Consider the following 14,389-nt stretch of genomic DNA (forward strand, 5'->3'; position numbering starts at 1 on the left):
TTGGTGTGTTTCTTGTTCATCATTTGTTTTGGGATACAAAGTTGACACTGCAAAATTTTGACACCCATTAGGATCACCATTATCTTCCTATCCATTACGGCCCGTTTGGTAGTAATTAATAAATGAGAATGAATTTTAAGTGTGATGTTATAAGGGAGATACCCTTAAATCTCCATGCAGGGCAATTTTAACCATCCAAATTTGTCTTGTAGCTTTTTTTAGATCAATATATTATTTTGGGAGAACTGGACAATTGACATGATTTCAAATTCTGATAAGCTGATACTCTTTAATTAAGTTGTTATGGTTGTTAGCCTTTCTGTTATGTTGGTTACAAGTTAGTTAGCTTCTCATTCTTGTTTAGCTAGTTAGAATACTTGTATATAAATACATCCTCAAACTATATAGAAGGCAGATCAATATACAAAGAGAGATATATTCTTCTCTCTTCTTTCTCTCCTAAATTCTCTCTTGATTAGATCAATTCATACTGAATTGTTCATGGTATCAGAGCTACGAAGTGTAGTTCATAACGAAATTCCGCAAATTCTTTCTTATTTTCAGCTGATTGTAGCTGATTTCTTCCTTTTTCTGTTTTCTCTTACAAATTGATTGATAATCTTCAATCGATTCTTCTTTGATTCAATTGAATTTGATTCATTTTCAATCATTTCAATGGCGATTGATAATAATGAAACTGGAAATTCGAATATTAATACTAGAAATTCAAATGAACAGCCATCTCAATTAGCTGTTAATTTTGATGATCCATACTTCTTGACTGGAAGTGATTCTCCATCAATGTGTTTAACAACACATATTTTTACTGGCCATAACTTCATTAATTGGAGCATTCCATTTAAGATAATGTCTAAAATGACATGATTTCAAATTTCATTTAAGATGATGTCATTTGAAGTTCTAATTTAAGTTACTTGATCTCTTCTCATCCTTCTTTTTAACTCTTTCTTTATTTTTCTTTCAATTCATCCGTGATTCATTTAGTAAATCTATACAAATATATTAAAAAGCATTCCTATCATGTAAACGGTGCCACGTGGCACTCTATTGAAACTTCTAATACACATACATGTTTATAATCTCAATTAAAAATATTAACAATGTGTAGTTACTAGGATTCTAACACGTGACCTTTGATATGAAATGTGAGAGTTTAACCACTAATTCATCACAATTTCGATGCTTAATGTTTCAAAGTAAAACATAATAAAATCTTAAAATTATGCTTCATGTAAGTATGAAAGCATGTAGACGAGCTTTTTTATTTCAATTTTTTTGTTAAGTACTATACTAACATTCTCTTATCCAAATTTCATTGAAATTTTCATTATTATTTCTAGTTCCTTAGATTTTTTTTGAACGACTTATCATGTCGTACGTCCAATTATCAATTTCCCACTAGACATTATATTACGAAAGATTAACATAATCGATTATGAATAATAATATATTTGATAATGGTAATTGATGCAGGGCATCGTCCATACCAAAATATTAGTTTTAAACGTACAACTCAATTCTTTAGTATTAACCTTCATGTCTAAGCATGAATTCACTAAATACAAGCTATAATAAAGAGATTTAACGAAAGTAACATATATATCGAGGAACTGATTGATTTTCAGATAAAATCTAGACTAATATATATCTTATCAGGTAGTTTTAAAAATAAAATTACACTCTATTTGGTAAAGAGATATTTGAGGATTTGAGTTCATATTAGAGATTTGACTAGTTTTTTCCATCTCATTCCAAACACCCAATATCATCTAGTTTACAAGTATGCAACCATTTCTTTATTCGGTTCTCTCTATTCAAGTATACAATTCATTGCAATTTTCTAATTAATATTTATGTTCTGTTTGACTCAACTTATGTGTTCTAAAACTTACTAATCCTAATATAATTAATCCGTTCTACTCAACTTATTTTATCTTATTTGACTATATCTTATCATTTCCAAACTATTTTATCTTAACTAAAAGTAATTTATAATATTCGAATCTATTTTGTCTAAAATAAGCCAAGCAATCCATAACCTTAATACTCAATTTCCTTCAATCACTAAGAAGTGATAGTAATAAAATACTAAAGTACTTATATAATATTAGGTGTACACCATTATTATTTCTTATATATACTTGATATATTATATACATTTTCAGCACTTTTAAAGGGATGAGCCTTCATGAACTCCCAGCACAGGTAATTTCTTAAAAAATAGCCAGAAGATATCCAATAGAAACTTGCTACTTTTAGTACACAAATTAACAAATACATACATCTTAAACCAAAATGCTATCTACTATGCTTACATAAACCTTGATTTTCTTTGTTTAAAACACATTTAGTTTATAGTTGAACCAAAGTTATTACTTGATAGTCGAATTCTTCAACGAATTTTCATCACCTTTCGTGGACATTGAGTCCCATTTAATCCCAAATTAGAATTATTGTCCCCTTGAAAATCATAACATCTTCCTCTTTTCTTACCCTCCTCAATTCCACCAACCTCTTTCAACCATACACCAAATAATTTCAAACCTTCTTTTTCATCATCATCATTCTTCTCATTAACATCATTAAAGTCACCTTCACTAACTAACCCATCTTTTGGGGGCCCACGCGGAAGATTGTCCACTATCTCCTCTCGTATAATCTGGTTGATTTCATCACGGCCCACTTTTAAATGGGCCGAAAGAAAGCCCATTAGATCCTCACATTGTTTCTTGGTCTGAGCTAGCTCCGAGCTCAATATTTCATTATCTCGTCTTAGTTTTTCGTTCTCCCCTGATAAATCTGCAATTTCAACACTTCCCGGTGATGACGTGGAGGTGGACCCCGCCTCATCACCGGACACTGACTGAGAACCACCGACGCCGGAGATTTTTCCGGTGAGTGTCGTTTTCCGCCGGCGAATGTCGGAGAGAAGATCTTGTTGATCTTTCTTGAAGTTGTCGTTAGCAAATTCCCATTTGTCCGGCACAATTTTGCGAAATCCCTGAATTTGAAATTTTGGGAAGAAAAAGAGTATTGGTCAATACCATTGAAATTTCAGTAAGAGCAAAAGAGAGAATTTTCAATTTCTATATGTGACAAGTAATTTGTGAAGTCATATTCATGGTTAGAGTCTCTTCAAGTGGGCGCCGTTGTAGTGGAAAATAAGAGCAAACTTTCCGAGAGCAAAATATCTCCTTAGTCACTAGTTTAATCCATTCTCTAATCCATTTATGGATCGTTTGGTTCAAAATATGAAAGGGAATGAAAATAAATAAAAAAGAAAAATAGTAATAAAAATGGTTATAGTTATTGGGTATTTGGTTCGAGACAAGTAATGAAAATGTAATGGTAACTACTATCACCAACTAATGAATTTTGATATTTAAAAGGAAAGGAGAGGTAACAATTGAATGAGGCCATTACTATTTACTACCAAGTAATGGGATGGATTGATAAGTGATTGAACCAAATATGAAAAAAGAGACGGTAATCAATTTTGTTTCTTGGAGCCTAAAAATAGTGAACCAGGCATGAAGAGACAAAATCGGTAATCGATTCCGTTTCTTGGAGCCTAAAAATAATGAACCAAACGGACTCTTAATGACTAACTTAATTCATATAGTGATTAGTTTGAATCATTAGTTGAAACTTTCGGATTACTTTTTACAATAGTATGTTTCAGCATGAGATTCAAAGATAAACAAAAAAAAAAAAAAAAAGAAATACCTAGATTGATAGGTTAAAATGAGACGAAGTGGGCTTGTTATCAGAATATAGGCTTATGTTTGTCTATTTTATGTAAAATCAAATTATTTGTATTCTCTTAAAACAAATCTAATGGCTTTAATTTGCCATATTTTTAGGTATATTGATGATCAAAATATTTTTTTACACCACGTATGCCTTATATTTTGTAAAGGAGAAAACAAATATCATAATATAGAAAAAAAATACTTTTTCCCTTTAATATTATTTAAAACATTTGAATTTTTCAACTTTCGTAATTAATATTTTTAATATCTTTTTAACAATAATTATTAAAAGTTAACAGATTTAAAGTACACATCTAAACAAATCTATCAAAATCCCACATGAGTATATTATACAGCATATGTTCCTAATTAATCTACACGGTTTGAGATCGGTTTTAGATGGGTTAACCGTTCAACCTATTTAGTGAGGAACCACATAGGGAACAAAAGAGGAAAATAGTGACGATTTTAATATCTTTCATACTCCCTTTGAACAATCATGCATGACAAAGACATCTTTAATGAGAGACCATCACTCATGAGAGAGAAAGTATCTAGTAGCATCTTTAAATTTTGGCCAATTATCTTTTATCTCTATCCTTAAAAATAAACATGTGCTTCCTGTACTACAACATGGCTTCAAAAAAAATCCTAATGGTAGAAAAATGTAGTATAACAATGGCAAATATATTAATTTGATATCTAGATGACTTTCTCGCCGGAAATAGTAATTTTGATACCTTTTAACAAAACTTAAATTTAGGTTGGTATATCCCCACAAAAAAAAATTTAGTGAGGTATATCCCACAAAATACTCTAATACCATGGTATATCCCCGCAAAAAACTCTAAATTAGATGATTTTTTAAAATGAGTACGAGATGACTTATTTAAGTCCTGTTAATTATAATACAGAGAAACTCGATATATATTGCCTGTGCCTAAATACTAGTAGTTCATAATTAATATATATGTGAACTAGAAAATTAATAATTATCATTTCCAACCAAGTTAACAAGTCGATGAACTCCCCTCAAAAAAAAAAAAAAAAAAAAAGTCGATGAACAACTATAAATATCTTCAAACTTTGCAACTCCAAAGTCATAAATTCTTTAACAACGTTATGAAGAGCCATCCATGACCTTCAATATCTTCAACACTTCAACTCTTTGTTTGGGATCCAAAAGAATTTCCATGATAATATCTATTTTTAATGATTTTTTATATACTCAAAATGTTAGGTAATTAATAATGCAGAAATCAATATATTTCAATTTTTAAGCAACAAATTGAACACTATGAATAGAGAACAGAATTCTCGTCTGAATATACTCCCTCTTTTTTTTTTTTATTGCTACATTCTATTTGTGCATATAAGGCCTCCTAATACATGATCAATGGCATAGTACTCCAATTAGGGAATTCCACAAATCTAATAATTACCATAAAATATTATCACAGCTACCTTGTCAGATTCGTTTCAATGTATATTTTTAATCAATCAGACAATTATATACTAGATAATACTATCACTTTTTACTAACGAGTAATTAAAGATATTAATGGTCAAAAAAGCGTTTTTATGTGATAGAAAAAGAAAGATAAAAAAAAACTCACATAGGTATTAAGCTGGCGAACAAAACTAGAGAAATTGTTGTGCTTGAAGTATTTGGGCAGCAAATCCTTGGCAAATTCAGCAGTTTTCCACACTACAAAGGTAATACCTTTCTCTCCCCATGAAATCACATCATTTGTACTCTCATCATCCACCATCTTATATGTCTTCGTCAAAAATGGCGCAGGAATTGACCTTTGCCCCATTTTTTCTACCCAATTATAATATTTACCTCCTAATTTACTCAAATAACTAATTAAATTAAAAAATACCCTGTTTTAACTTTCTTTCAATTTTATTTCCTAAAAATTGGTTTGAAAAAAAAGATCGAAAATTGAGTTTTAGAAGGAAGAAGAACAACTAAAGAGCAAAAGAGCAGTTAAAAATTCCCATCCCCAACAATAAAACCCAGAAAGAAAAGACCCAGAATACATGATATATTTTTATTAAAATAGAATAAGAAAAAAAAGAAGAAATCTTTCTGTTATTCTGAGTTTTCTTTTTGATTTAGAAGAAGATGAATGAACAATAAGAAGAAAATGGTTTCTGGGTTTGAAAGATCATGATGATAAGTTTTCATAGAAGAGTGAAAATGTGGAAGAATTGCGTAGACTTATAAAACAACAATGACGAAAGTGACATGGCCAAAACAGGGTGTTCTAGAAAACTTCAGAAACTTTATTTTCTTTGTTTATGTTATTTTTTTGGTAAAGTCATGTTTGGAAGATCGTAATACTGTGCGAGTAATTAGTAAGTTTCCCACTTTTGTCGCCTTTGAAAATTGATATATATAATAATGTTAATTGTACGAGAGAGAAAAAGAAAAAGAAAAAGAAAAAGAAAGATGATTAATGGCAAGTTGAAGTTGGCAACTACTACGACTACTTAGATAAGGTTGTGTCATGTTGACGTTTCTAAGGAAGAAGATTAGCATTACGTTTTGGGTTTTTGTTTGAGGTAATTATAGTACTAACATTTTCTTTTAGGAATGAATGTTATAGTCAATTTAGATTTGCGTTAAGAATATTCAAGTTGTAGATAGTTAGATTCGTTGATTTTCTTTTTTTTTTCAGGGGAAATTGGTGTAGTCTAATGTTGATTTTCTTGATTAGAAATTGGTGTAGTCTAATTTTGACTTTTTTTTAATGCTAGATTAATTTATGATCATTTTGACATTATATTTTTAACGTATAAATCTAACTCGTTTTAAGGTCTAAAAAAGGTTTGGTTTTTTTAAGGTGGATTGGGATGATTATATTATTTAAGCAAGATCAAGGTCTACCAAAGTGAAGAATAAATACTCATTTAATAAACGGGAATTATATTATTTAAGCAAGATCAAGGTCCACCAAGGTTTAGCCTAATGTTGAATTCTCTTCGTTTTGGGAAATGTATTTGCAGCTTTTAGGGGTAAATTTTTTATAAAAAAGAAAGTTAAAAATGAAAATACTAATAATTAATTATATTGATTGATGTGTGATTATGTCATAAATTTCTAAATTTTTACTCCTTCCTTCCTATATTACTTGTCGTTTTGGAAAATGAATATAAATAGGAAAAATTCACATGAATAATTGCAACTTTCACCCGTCTTCTCAAAATAATTCCAATTTTTAAGGAGACCTTCTCAAAGTAAGTCAAATTATCTTTTTCCTTGTCTGCACTAATCCACTTTAGGTCTATAATATGTTGAAAATTAATAATTCGAATTATTTTGATAAAGTACGCCCTAGAATTGGGATTCTTCTAAAAATAATTCAAATTTGGTATTATTTTGAGAATACTTGTGAAAGTTGTGATTATTTATGTCAATTTATCCACTTAAATAAGGGAACATCATTTGTTATGTTATTTCGAGTTCATACATTATACACCCAGGTGTACCATGTGTATGATATAGCCGAGATTAATTTTTGCTCATCTGGAACTTTACTTTTTAGTAATTTTGATCATTTGAATTGAGCAACGTGCAAAAAAATAGATTTGGGTGTACCATGCTCATTGTTCACCCAGGTGTATGATAAAATTTGTATGCTGTTTTCCACCTATTACTTCCTCTATTTTTTTTAACTTACATTATATTGTTTCTCATTTTTGTCAATTCTCAATTACTTTCCTCGTTTCCATTTTTAGTGGAACATTTTACTTTTTTTTGTTTATTATTAGAAATTTCATCAAAGTAAATTTATAAATATCAATTGATTCTAATATATTTTGATAATCTCTATTACATAAGGGAAGGGGGACCTATGGTGTCCTCTTTTGAACTGACTATTTTCCCCCCATACCCTTACTAAATTAGAAAAACAATATCAATACCAAAATGGGGTTAAAACAAAGTCACCGGAAATTAAATTTCAACATCACTCACAAATCACTTATATCAGGAAACTTTACATATCACTCAAAGAATTGAGAAAATCACGTTGAAGAAATCACGCAAATCAAGCACATGATCAGAAACTTTACAAAAAACTTAAAATTAACTTACAAACTAAAACTAATATAGTAGAATGTCAATACATACAAAACATTCACAAAATTCACCTACAAATCATTGTTCTCAAAAATCATTCACAATTACATACTCAAACATCCGCCCCGACGATTTTCGAACTTTCAAACAGGTACATAATTCTTTTAATCTTCAAAGTTATTTCACATTAGTCGATTGTTATGTAGTTGAAAAAATGGATAATATATAGCAATTAGTTGAGAAGGGCTTTTATATAATTTGACTCATTTTCATATAAAATCAGAAAACAAGATGTGTATAAAATTTGATTCATTTTCATATAAAGTAACAATTTCAGTTCTTTTTTTATTAAAATTCTAATATAAAATTTTTGCTCAAAACTTTTGCAAACAGTTGAACTGAATTGAACTGATGGGAGCTGAACTGAACCGAACTGAACTGATTGGAGCTGAGTTGAACTGAACTGAACCAAATTGAATTGAATTGAATTGAATTAAATTAAATTGAACTAAATTGAATGTAATAAATATATAAATAATATTTAAACAATAATAATATGATTATTAAATAATTATTATAATGATAAGTAATTATAATGAATAATAATAATAGTATTTTGGATATTTTTAAATGATAATTATAAATAAATAATATTAATAATCATAAATTAATAATAATAATAATTAATGATAATAATGATAATTAATAATAATTATTTTATATTATTTGTATTAATATTAATACTTGATGATGATATATAATAACAATAATATCTAAGATGTAAATTAATACTACTATTTTAATAATTAGATTTAATAATATAATAATATTTAGTAATAAAAATAATGATTGGGTTGGACCGCGAAAATTATATCATAAACCGTCTTGACGCGATTTGATTGGTTTATGGGCTAAAACGTGGGTTTATTTGTGCTTTGACTTAAACCATGTTCCTCCTAATAATAATAGTAATAATAATGAGTAAAGCTATAATAAACAAAATAATATATAGAAAATAATAATAATAATAATAATAATAATAATAATAATAATAATAATACTTAATAGTAATGATATAAAAATAAATAATAATAATAATAATAAGAGTAATTAGTAAAATAAATTATACCAACATAATAATAATATCTAACAAAATGGTTATAAAAGAATGGAGCTGAACTAAACTGAACTGATTGGAGCTGAACTGAACTGAAAATAAGTTGGGGATAACAAGCCCTAAGAGAGGTGAATAATAACTTGGCTCTAAAAATTGCTTCCTCTAAAAAACGAGGATTAAGAATATTTTTGCAATAAGTATAAAGTATGAATGAAAGGAAATGAAAGAAAAAGGAAAAAGTAAAAATAAAAGAAGTAAAAAGTGGGAGAAAATACAAAGGAAAAAAAAAAAAAAGAAGAGAAAACCGAAGAGTACAACAAAAGCCAAAAGGAGAGAAAAAAAAGGAAGAAAAAAAAGGAAAAAGAAAATAGATATAGAGAAAGGAAATCAGAAACTGAAGCATCATACCTCCTTTTTGCGAACAACTTTTCCAAAAATCCATTTTCAGAAAAATAAAATTACATTAATTTGCGAAATCAGATTGTGTATGAAAAATTTAAAATTTCATTTCAAATCTAATTGAAACTCAAAGTGTTAAAATTTTAAAAAGGAGAAAAATTAAAAATTACCATTTCACGTGAAAGTAGATTGTATATGAAAAAACTTAAAATTTCATTTCAAATATAATTCAAACTCAAAGTGTTAAAATTTAGAAAAGGAGAAAAATTAAAATGACCTTGATCTCCTGCAAAATCAGATTGTGTATGAAAAATTTAAAATTTCATTTCAAATATCATTGAAACTCAAAGTGTTAACATTTAGAAAAGGAGAAAAAGATAATTGAAACTCAAAGTGTCATCGCACACATCGTATGAATAAAAAGCTAGTTTTAAATAAGCTAAGTGAGCGATTAAAACTCTCCCTTTTTTTTCTTACTAACACACTAGGTTTTAGGCCCGTGCACAATGCACGGGAACGATTTAGTATAATAGCAATATTTATATATCAGCTACAATGAAAACGTGTAAACGATTCTTACGTTAACTTGATAAAAAAAGACTCTGTGTTTAAGAGATATAAACCTTTATATTAATTATAAAGTTGTTTAACATATACATGATACTGATATGTTTTGGAAGATTTTTTTTAGTGCAAAACGAAATTTATTAAGAAGTTACTTTCTCCGTTCTATTTCTATAATATTGCAAAATGAGATTTTGACACTATTCATTCACCATCATAACCTTTCACTATATATTATGATTTTTATGTCAGGAAAATATTGTCTTGTGGGATCTTGTTAGATTCGTCTCGATATATACTTCAGAATATCAATTTTGTATAATCTTACTAAAAAGTAATTAAAGATATTAATAGTTAAAATAGTGTATTAGCAAACGTGAAAACTCAATTGTTGCAGTAGAAAAAGAACGGAGGTTGTATAACATAGTCATAAGCAAAGCCAACAACACCTTATGTTGAGATGACAAAGGTAAATTAATGATCTCAACTGCTTCAAAAAGGGAGAAAATTTGCACGAACTTGGTCTTATCCTAGTAACCACTTAGAGGTCAATTGTCTTAGAAACCCTCTCCACATTACAGTCTTCATTTTTTACTCGAAATGGCCTTAAAGTGTTAGACTTCCCATGTTCTTTCTCATAAATTAGTACTATTAGGCAATTTTTACTCGTGACTGAGAAATGGCTACATAAAATTAGCCATGACTAAGAACTGGTCTCGGGAGATACAAAGCTACCATGTGATAGAGGATTGTCCTTGACTTTTAACACATGGTAAAAAAACTGTCTTTTTTGAAAACATCATAAGAAATTTTGTTCCAACTGACGGAATAAGTACCATATGGGGTAAAATACCTTATTCCCCGTTGCTAACTGAAATACCACAATTTCGATGATATATTGTATCCATACCTTATTCCAAATTGTGTGTATTTTTGAAACATCATAAGAAAATTTTGTTCCAACTGACGGAAATACCATATAGTCCATATGGGGTATAAATACCTTATTCCCTGTTGCTACCTGAAATTACCATCATTCAATGATAAATTGTATCATACCTTATTCCCCGTTCCATCTGACGTAATGAGTATCATACGGGGTTTCCCACTTTACTTTTTTTGCCTAAATACCTTATTCCCCGTTTCTACTTGAAATAATCTTTCTCATTAGTTCTTCTAAAAACAATTTTAGAATATATTAAGCCACCACAATTTTAATATTAAGAATAATTTAGAAAATGATAATTTTGTATAGAAACAAATATAAATACACAATACTTGTATAATGTCTGTGTGTTATATAAGTTCTCCATATAATTTCCATTTCAATATTATCTTTTACATCAAAGAAAAAAGAAGCTGTCAAAACAAAGTGCATAGGCAAATTAACAACTTTTCTAATTCGATAACTTCTAATCTTTCAACAACAGTTTTACTGTCTTATAGACCAACTAAAATTGAATACTTATAAATCCCTCTTTTTGATATATAAACTTGATATATAATTAACTCATTTTGTTGATTCACCTTCTCAATTAGTGTCTCGAAGCTCATTAAAGAAAGCTATATTTATAATTTAAGCACATGGGCCATGTTGCACTATCTCTGCTGATCCTTTATTTTAGAATTTTAATAGAAAATGGGCCAAATTCAAAGTGTACATTTTCTTTAAAAATGATATTAATATCAAGCATAAGTTCATAAGTGGATGTATTTATATTTTTTGTTTCATTTGAATGTAAGAGCGTGGAAAATTTTGAGTGATCCTAAGGTTAACCCTCTTAGATACAATAAAATAATAATAGAATATATAATATATATATATATATATATATATATATATATATATATATATATATAAATAAATTGGAGAGAGAACAATCATAAAATTAATGTCTGAATGTACTCTTGGCCAAGGAAATTTCAATAATTAGAGGTTGGCAACCCGTTGGATCACCTAATCATCTAAATTTTTTCGAACTTATATCGTCATAGTTTTGTCAAAATAAGTTGAAGTGAACCGACCCTTATATGTTGGTTTTCACTTTTAACCTAATTTAATTTCTTGTTTCATATATTGTCTCTTGTCTTACTTCTCTCACTTTAAGGGACTGTTCTCCCAGCTTATTTCAGTTCAGTTCAATTCCTAAATTGTTATCATTACTATTAGTTACAATTTAATTCAGTTCAGTTCAATTCAGTTCAGTTGGTGAGATGTTTTGAAATTGTGGGTATGTAATATTTAATGGGTTTAACATAATGTTTGTGAATACTTATGGTTATAGAGCTGGTATTAGTCCTTTCTTTGCCTAAATTATAGCAATTAAAAAACAATCAATTTCCTAATTAGTGGATATAAAACCGGTAACTATTGGATAAAAAAAACTTCTCATAAAATGATCTAGAAAAATTGTTGAACATCCTTCAGCATAGGCATGTATCTCAAAGAAAAAAAAAGAGAGAAAAAGAGTAAAACATCTTTGCATGCATGTGTATATACTTGCAAGGATTTATAATAAAATCATTCAATTGTGTGTAACTAAATTTCCTTAAAGAATTTTAAAAAAAATCAATAAAATCATTTTAATAGGATTGACACATGGCTTTGAATTGTGTATATATTCTTGCACGGATTTATAATACGGTCATTCAATTGTGTGTAACTAAATTTTCTTAAACAATTTCAGTATCAAATCTAAAATCATCCTGCAAATATTTTTCAACTTCAAAAAGAGTAGCTGAATGGAATATTTGACAGGAAAGGAAAAACCTTGGAAGATTTGCTTAAGTGGAGATTTCCTTCCAGTGAGGAATCTTACTTTTACAGCCCAAAATCACGGATATATCTTCAACTTAAGGAAATTGGAGGTTTCCTAAAGCATTCAATGACTGATTTTCAAAATTTGGGAAACTAATAATAAAGGAATCAAACATAATCATTTTAATGGAATGTGACACGTGGCATCTATTTCATTGCTCTATGAATGTGAGGTGAATTGTGAGAGCAGAATTTCTATGAGGCTGCCACGTAGGCTAATTTTTTCTTGCTTTAATATTATATATGATTGAATATATAATAACTTTGATAAATTAGGCAACTTCCTCGAGAGATGAATTTTATAATTTGCTCCTTGTACCATTAAAAAAAATTACATTGAATATATAATAGGGCCTTACCTTTTTGTATACCCCCATTCCTCCTCCCATTCCCTTTCAATGTCTCTCATCTCTTTCAGCCTTTTGCATTCTCTCTATCCTCCATCTTCCCTTTCTCATGTATTCACTACCAATAAATCACCACCAACCTTCCTTCTACCACCATTGAAACTTGATGGACAATTGTTATGGTGGCCATTAACTCATTAGGAGCAAGGAAAGTAAGAGGTCTAAACACGTTGTAGATCAGAACCCTAACCCAAATGCATGCGTCCCAAAAAATATTTGACAAAACAAATCATGGGAAGTGTAAATTTCTAGGAAGTAGAAGTATATGAAGTTGTTTGGTTGACAAAACTGTCAAATTAGAAGAGAGAGTATAATATGATTTATTATTGCTTCTTCCATATCATAAAGATTACAATCCTTTATATAGAGAAACATAACATAAATTTAACCTAACACAACTTAACCTAATGGGCTATGACCCAATACTCCTAACACCCCCCGCAATCGTAACGGCAGTAACACGAACGTTACGATTGGACAATCACAATTATTAGGGAAAAAAAAATCAAATTCTTCAATTATTCTTCAAATCTTCAAGGAAGAAACCTCGTCTCAAGGTACAAGGAGAACCCATAAATTCATGTCTCACGACACATGGGGAGCCGTTTCAATAGTCCATGTCTCACGACACACGGAGAGCCGCTTCAAATAAAATCCATGTCTCATGACACAAGGAGAGCCGAAATAAGTCTCACAATCTGTTTTGAAACAGATCTGAAACTGAGATCAAAGAAATTTTTTTTGTGAAAATTGTGATGGAATGATCATCATCACAGAAACAAAAGAACAAACTTTCGATGGAATAATGAACATCATCGATATTTTTTTTTTATAAAAAGAAACTGATCTGTTTTGAAACAGATTAAAGGAAACAATACCACCAAATTGGTGTTTTTTTTTTGATGGATATTGCTTTAGAAGATAACTTAGGGTCTGTTCTCCCCAACTTATTTTCAGTTCAGTTCAGTTCAATTCAGTTCAGTTCAGATCAGTTCAGTTCAGACCAGTTCAGTTCAGCTCTTGACAATACTTTTACTCTCACATATCACTATTCATTTCAGTTCAGTTCAATTCAGTTCAGTTCAGTTCAGATCAGTTCAATTCAGTTCAGTTCAGTTCAATTCCGTTCAGTTCAGATCAATTCAGTTCAGTTTAGTTCAGTTCAGCTGTTTTATGCCGAAGAGAACAGGCCCTTAGTTAAAGAACTAAATTAATCAGATT

At 29.2% G+C, this 14,389-nt stretch overlaps 1 protein-coding gene across 1 annotated transcript; it reads right to left on the bottom strand.

Annotated features, from left to right (window-relative positions):
- Window positions 1-2,099: 2,099 nt before the first annotated feature.
- LOC104883757 (heat shock factor protein HSF24) lies at window positions 2,100-6,059 on the bottom strand. Its single transcript, XM_010668314.4, has 2 exons — window positions 5,390-6,059; window positions 2,100-3,022 (listed from the first exon to the last, which is right to left on the bottom strand). The coding sequence occupies exons 1-2, from the start codon at window positions 5,591-5,593 to the stop codon at window positions 2,414-2,416; spliced, it is 813 nt and encodes a 270-aa protein (XP_010666616.2). The 5' UTR covers window positions 5,594-6,059; the 3' UTR covers window positions 2,100-2,413.
- Between the last annotated feature and the right edge of the window lie 8,330 nt (window positions 6,060-14,389).

This window comes from Beta vulgaris, chromosome 6, assembly GCF_026745355.1.
Source record: "Beta vulgaris subsp. vulgaris cultivar EL10 chromosome 6, EL10.2, whole genome shotgun sequence".
NCBI classification, from domain to species: Eukaryota; Viridiplantae; Streptophyta; class Magnoliopsida; order Caryophyllales; family Amaranthaceae; genus Beta; species Beta vulgaris.

Bases quoted from the DNA above. Each gene is read 5' to 3' on its own strand.
- LOC104883757 (XM_010668314.4), bottom strand. From the start codon at position 5,593: ATGGGGCAAAGGTCAATTCCTGCGCCATTTTTGACGAAGACATATAAG. The intron at 3,023-5,389 runs GTGAGTTTTTTT...TTTCAAATTCAG, and splicing joins TTCGCCAGCTTAATACCTAT to GGATTTCGCAAAATTGTGCC.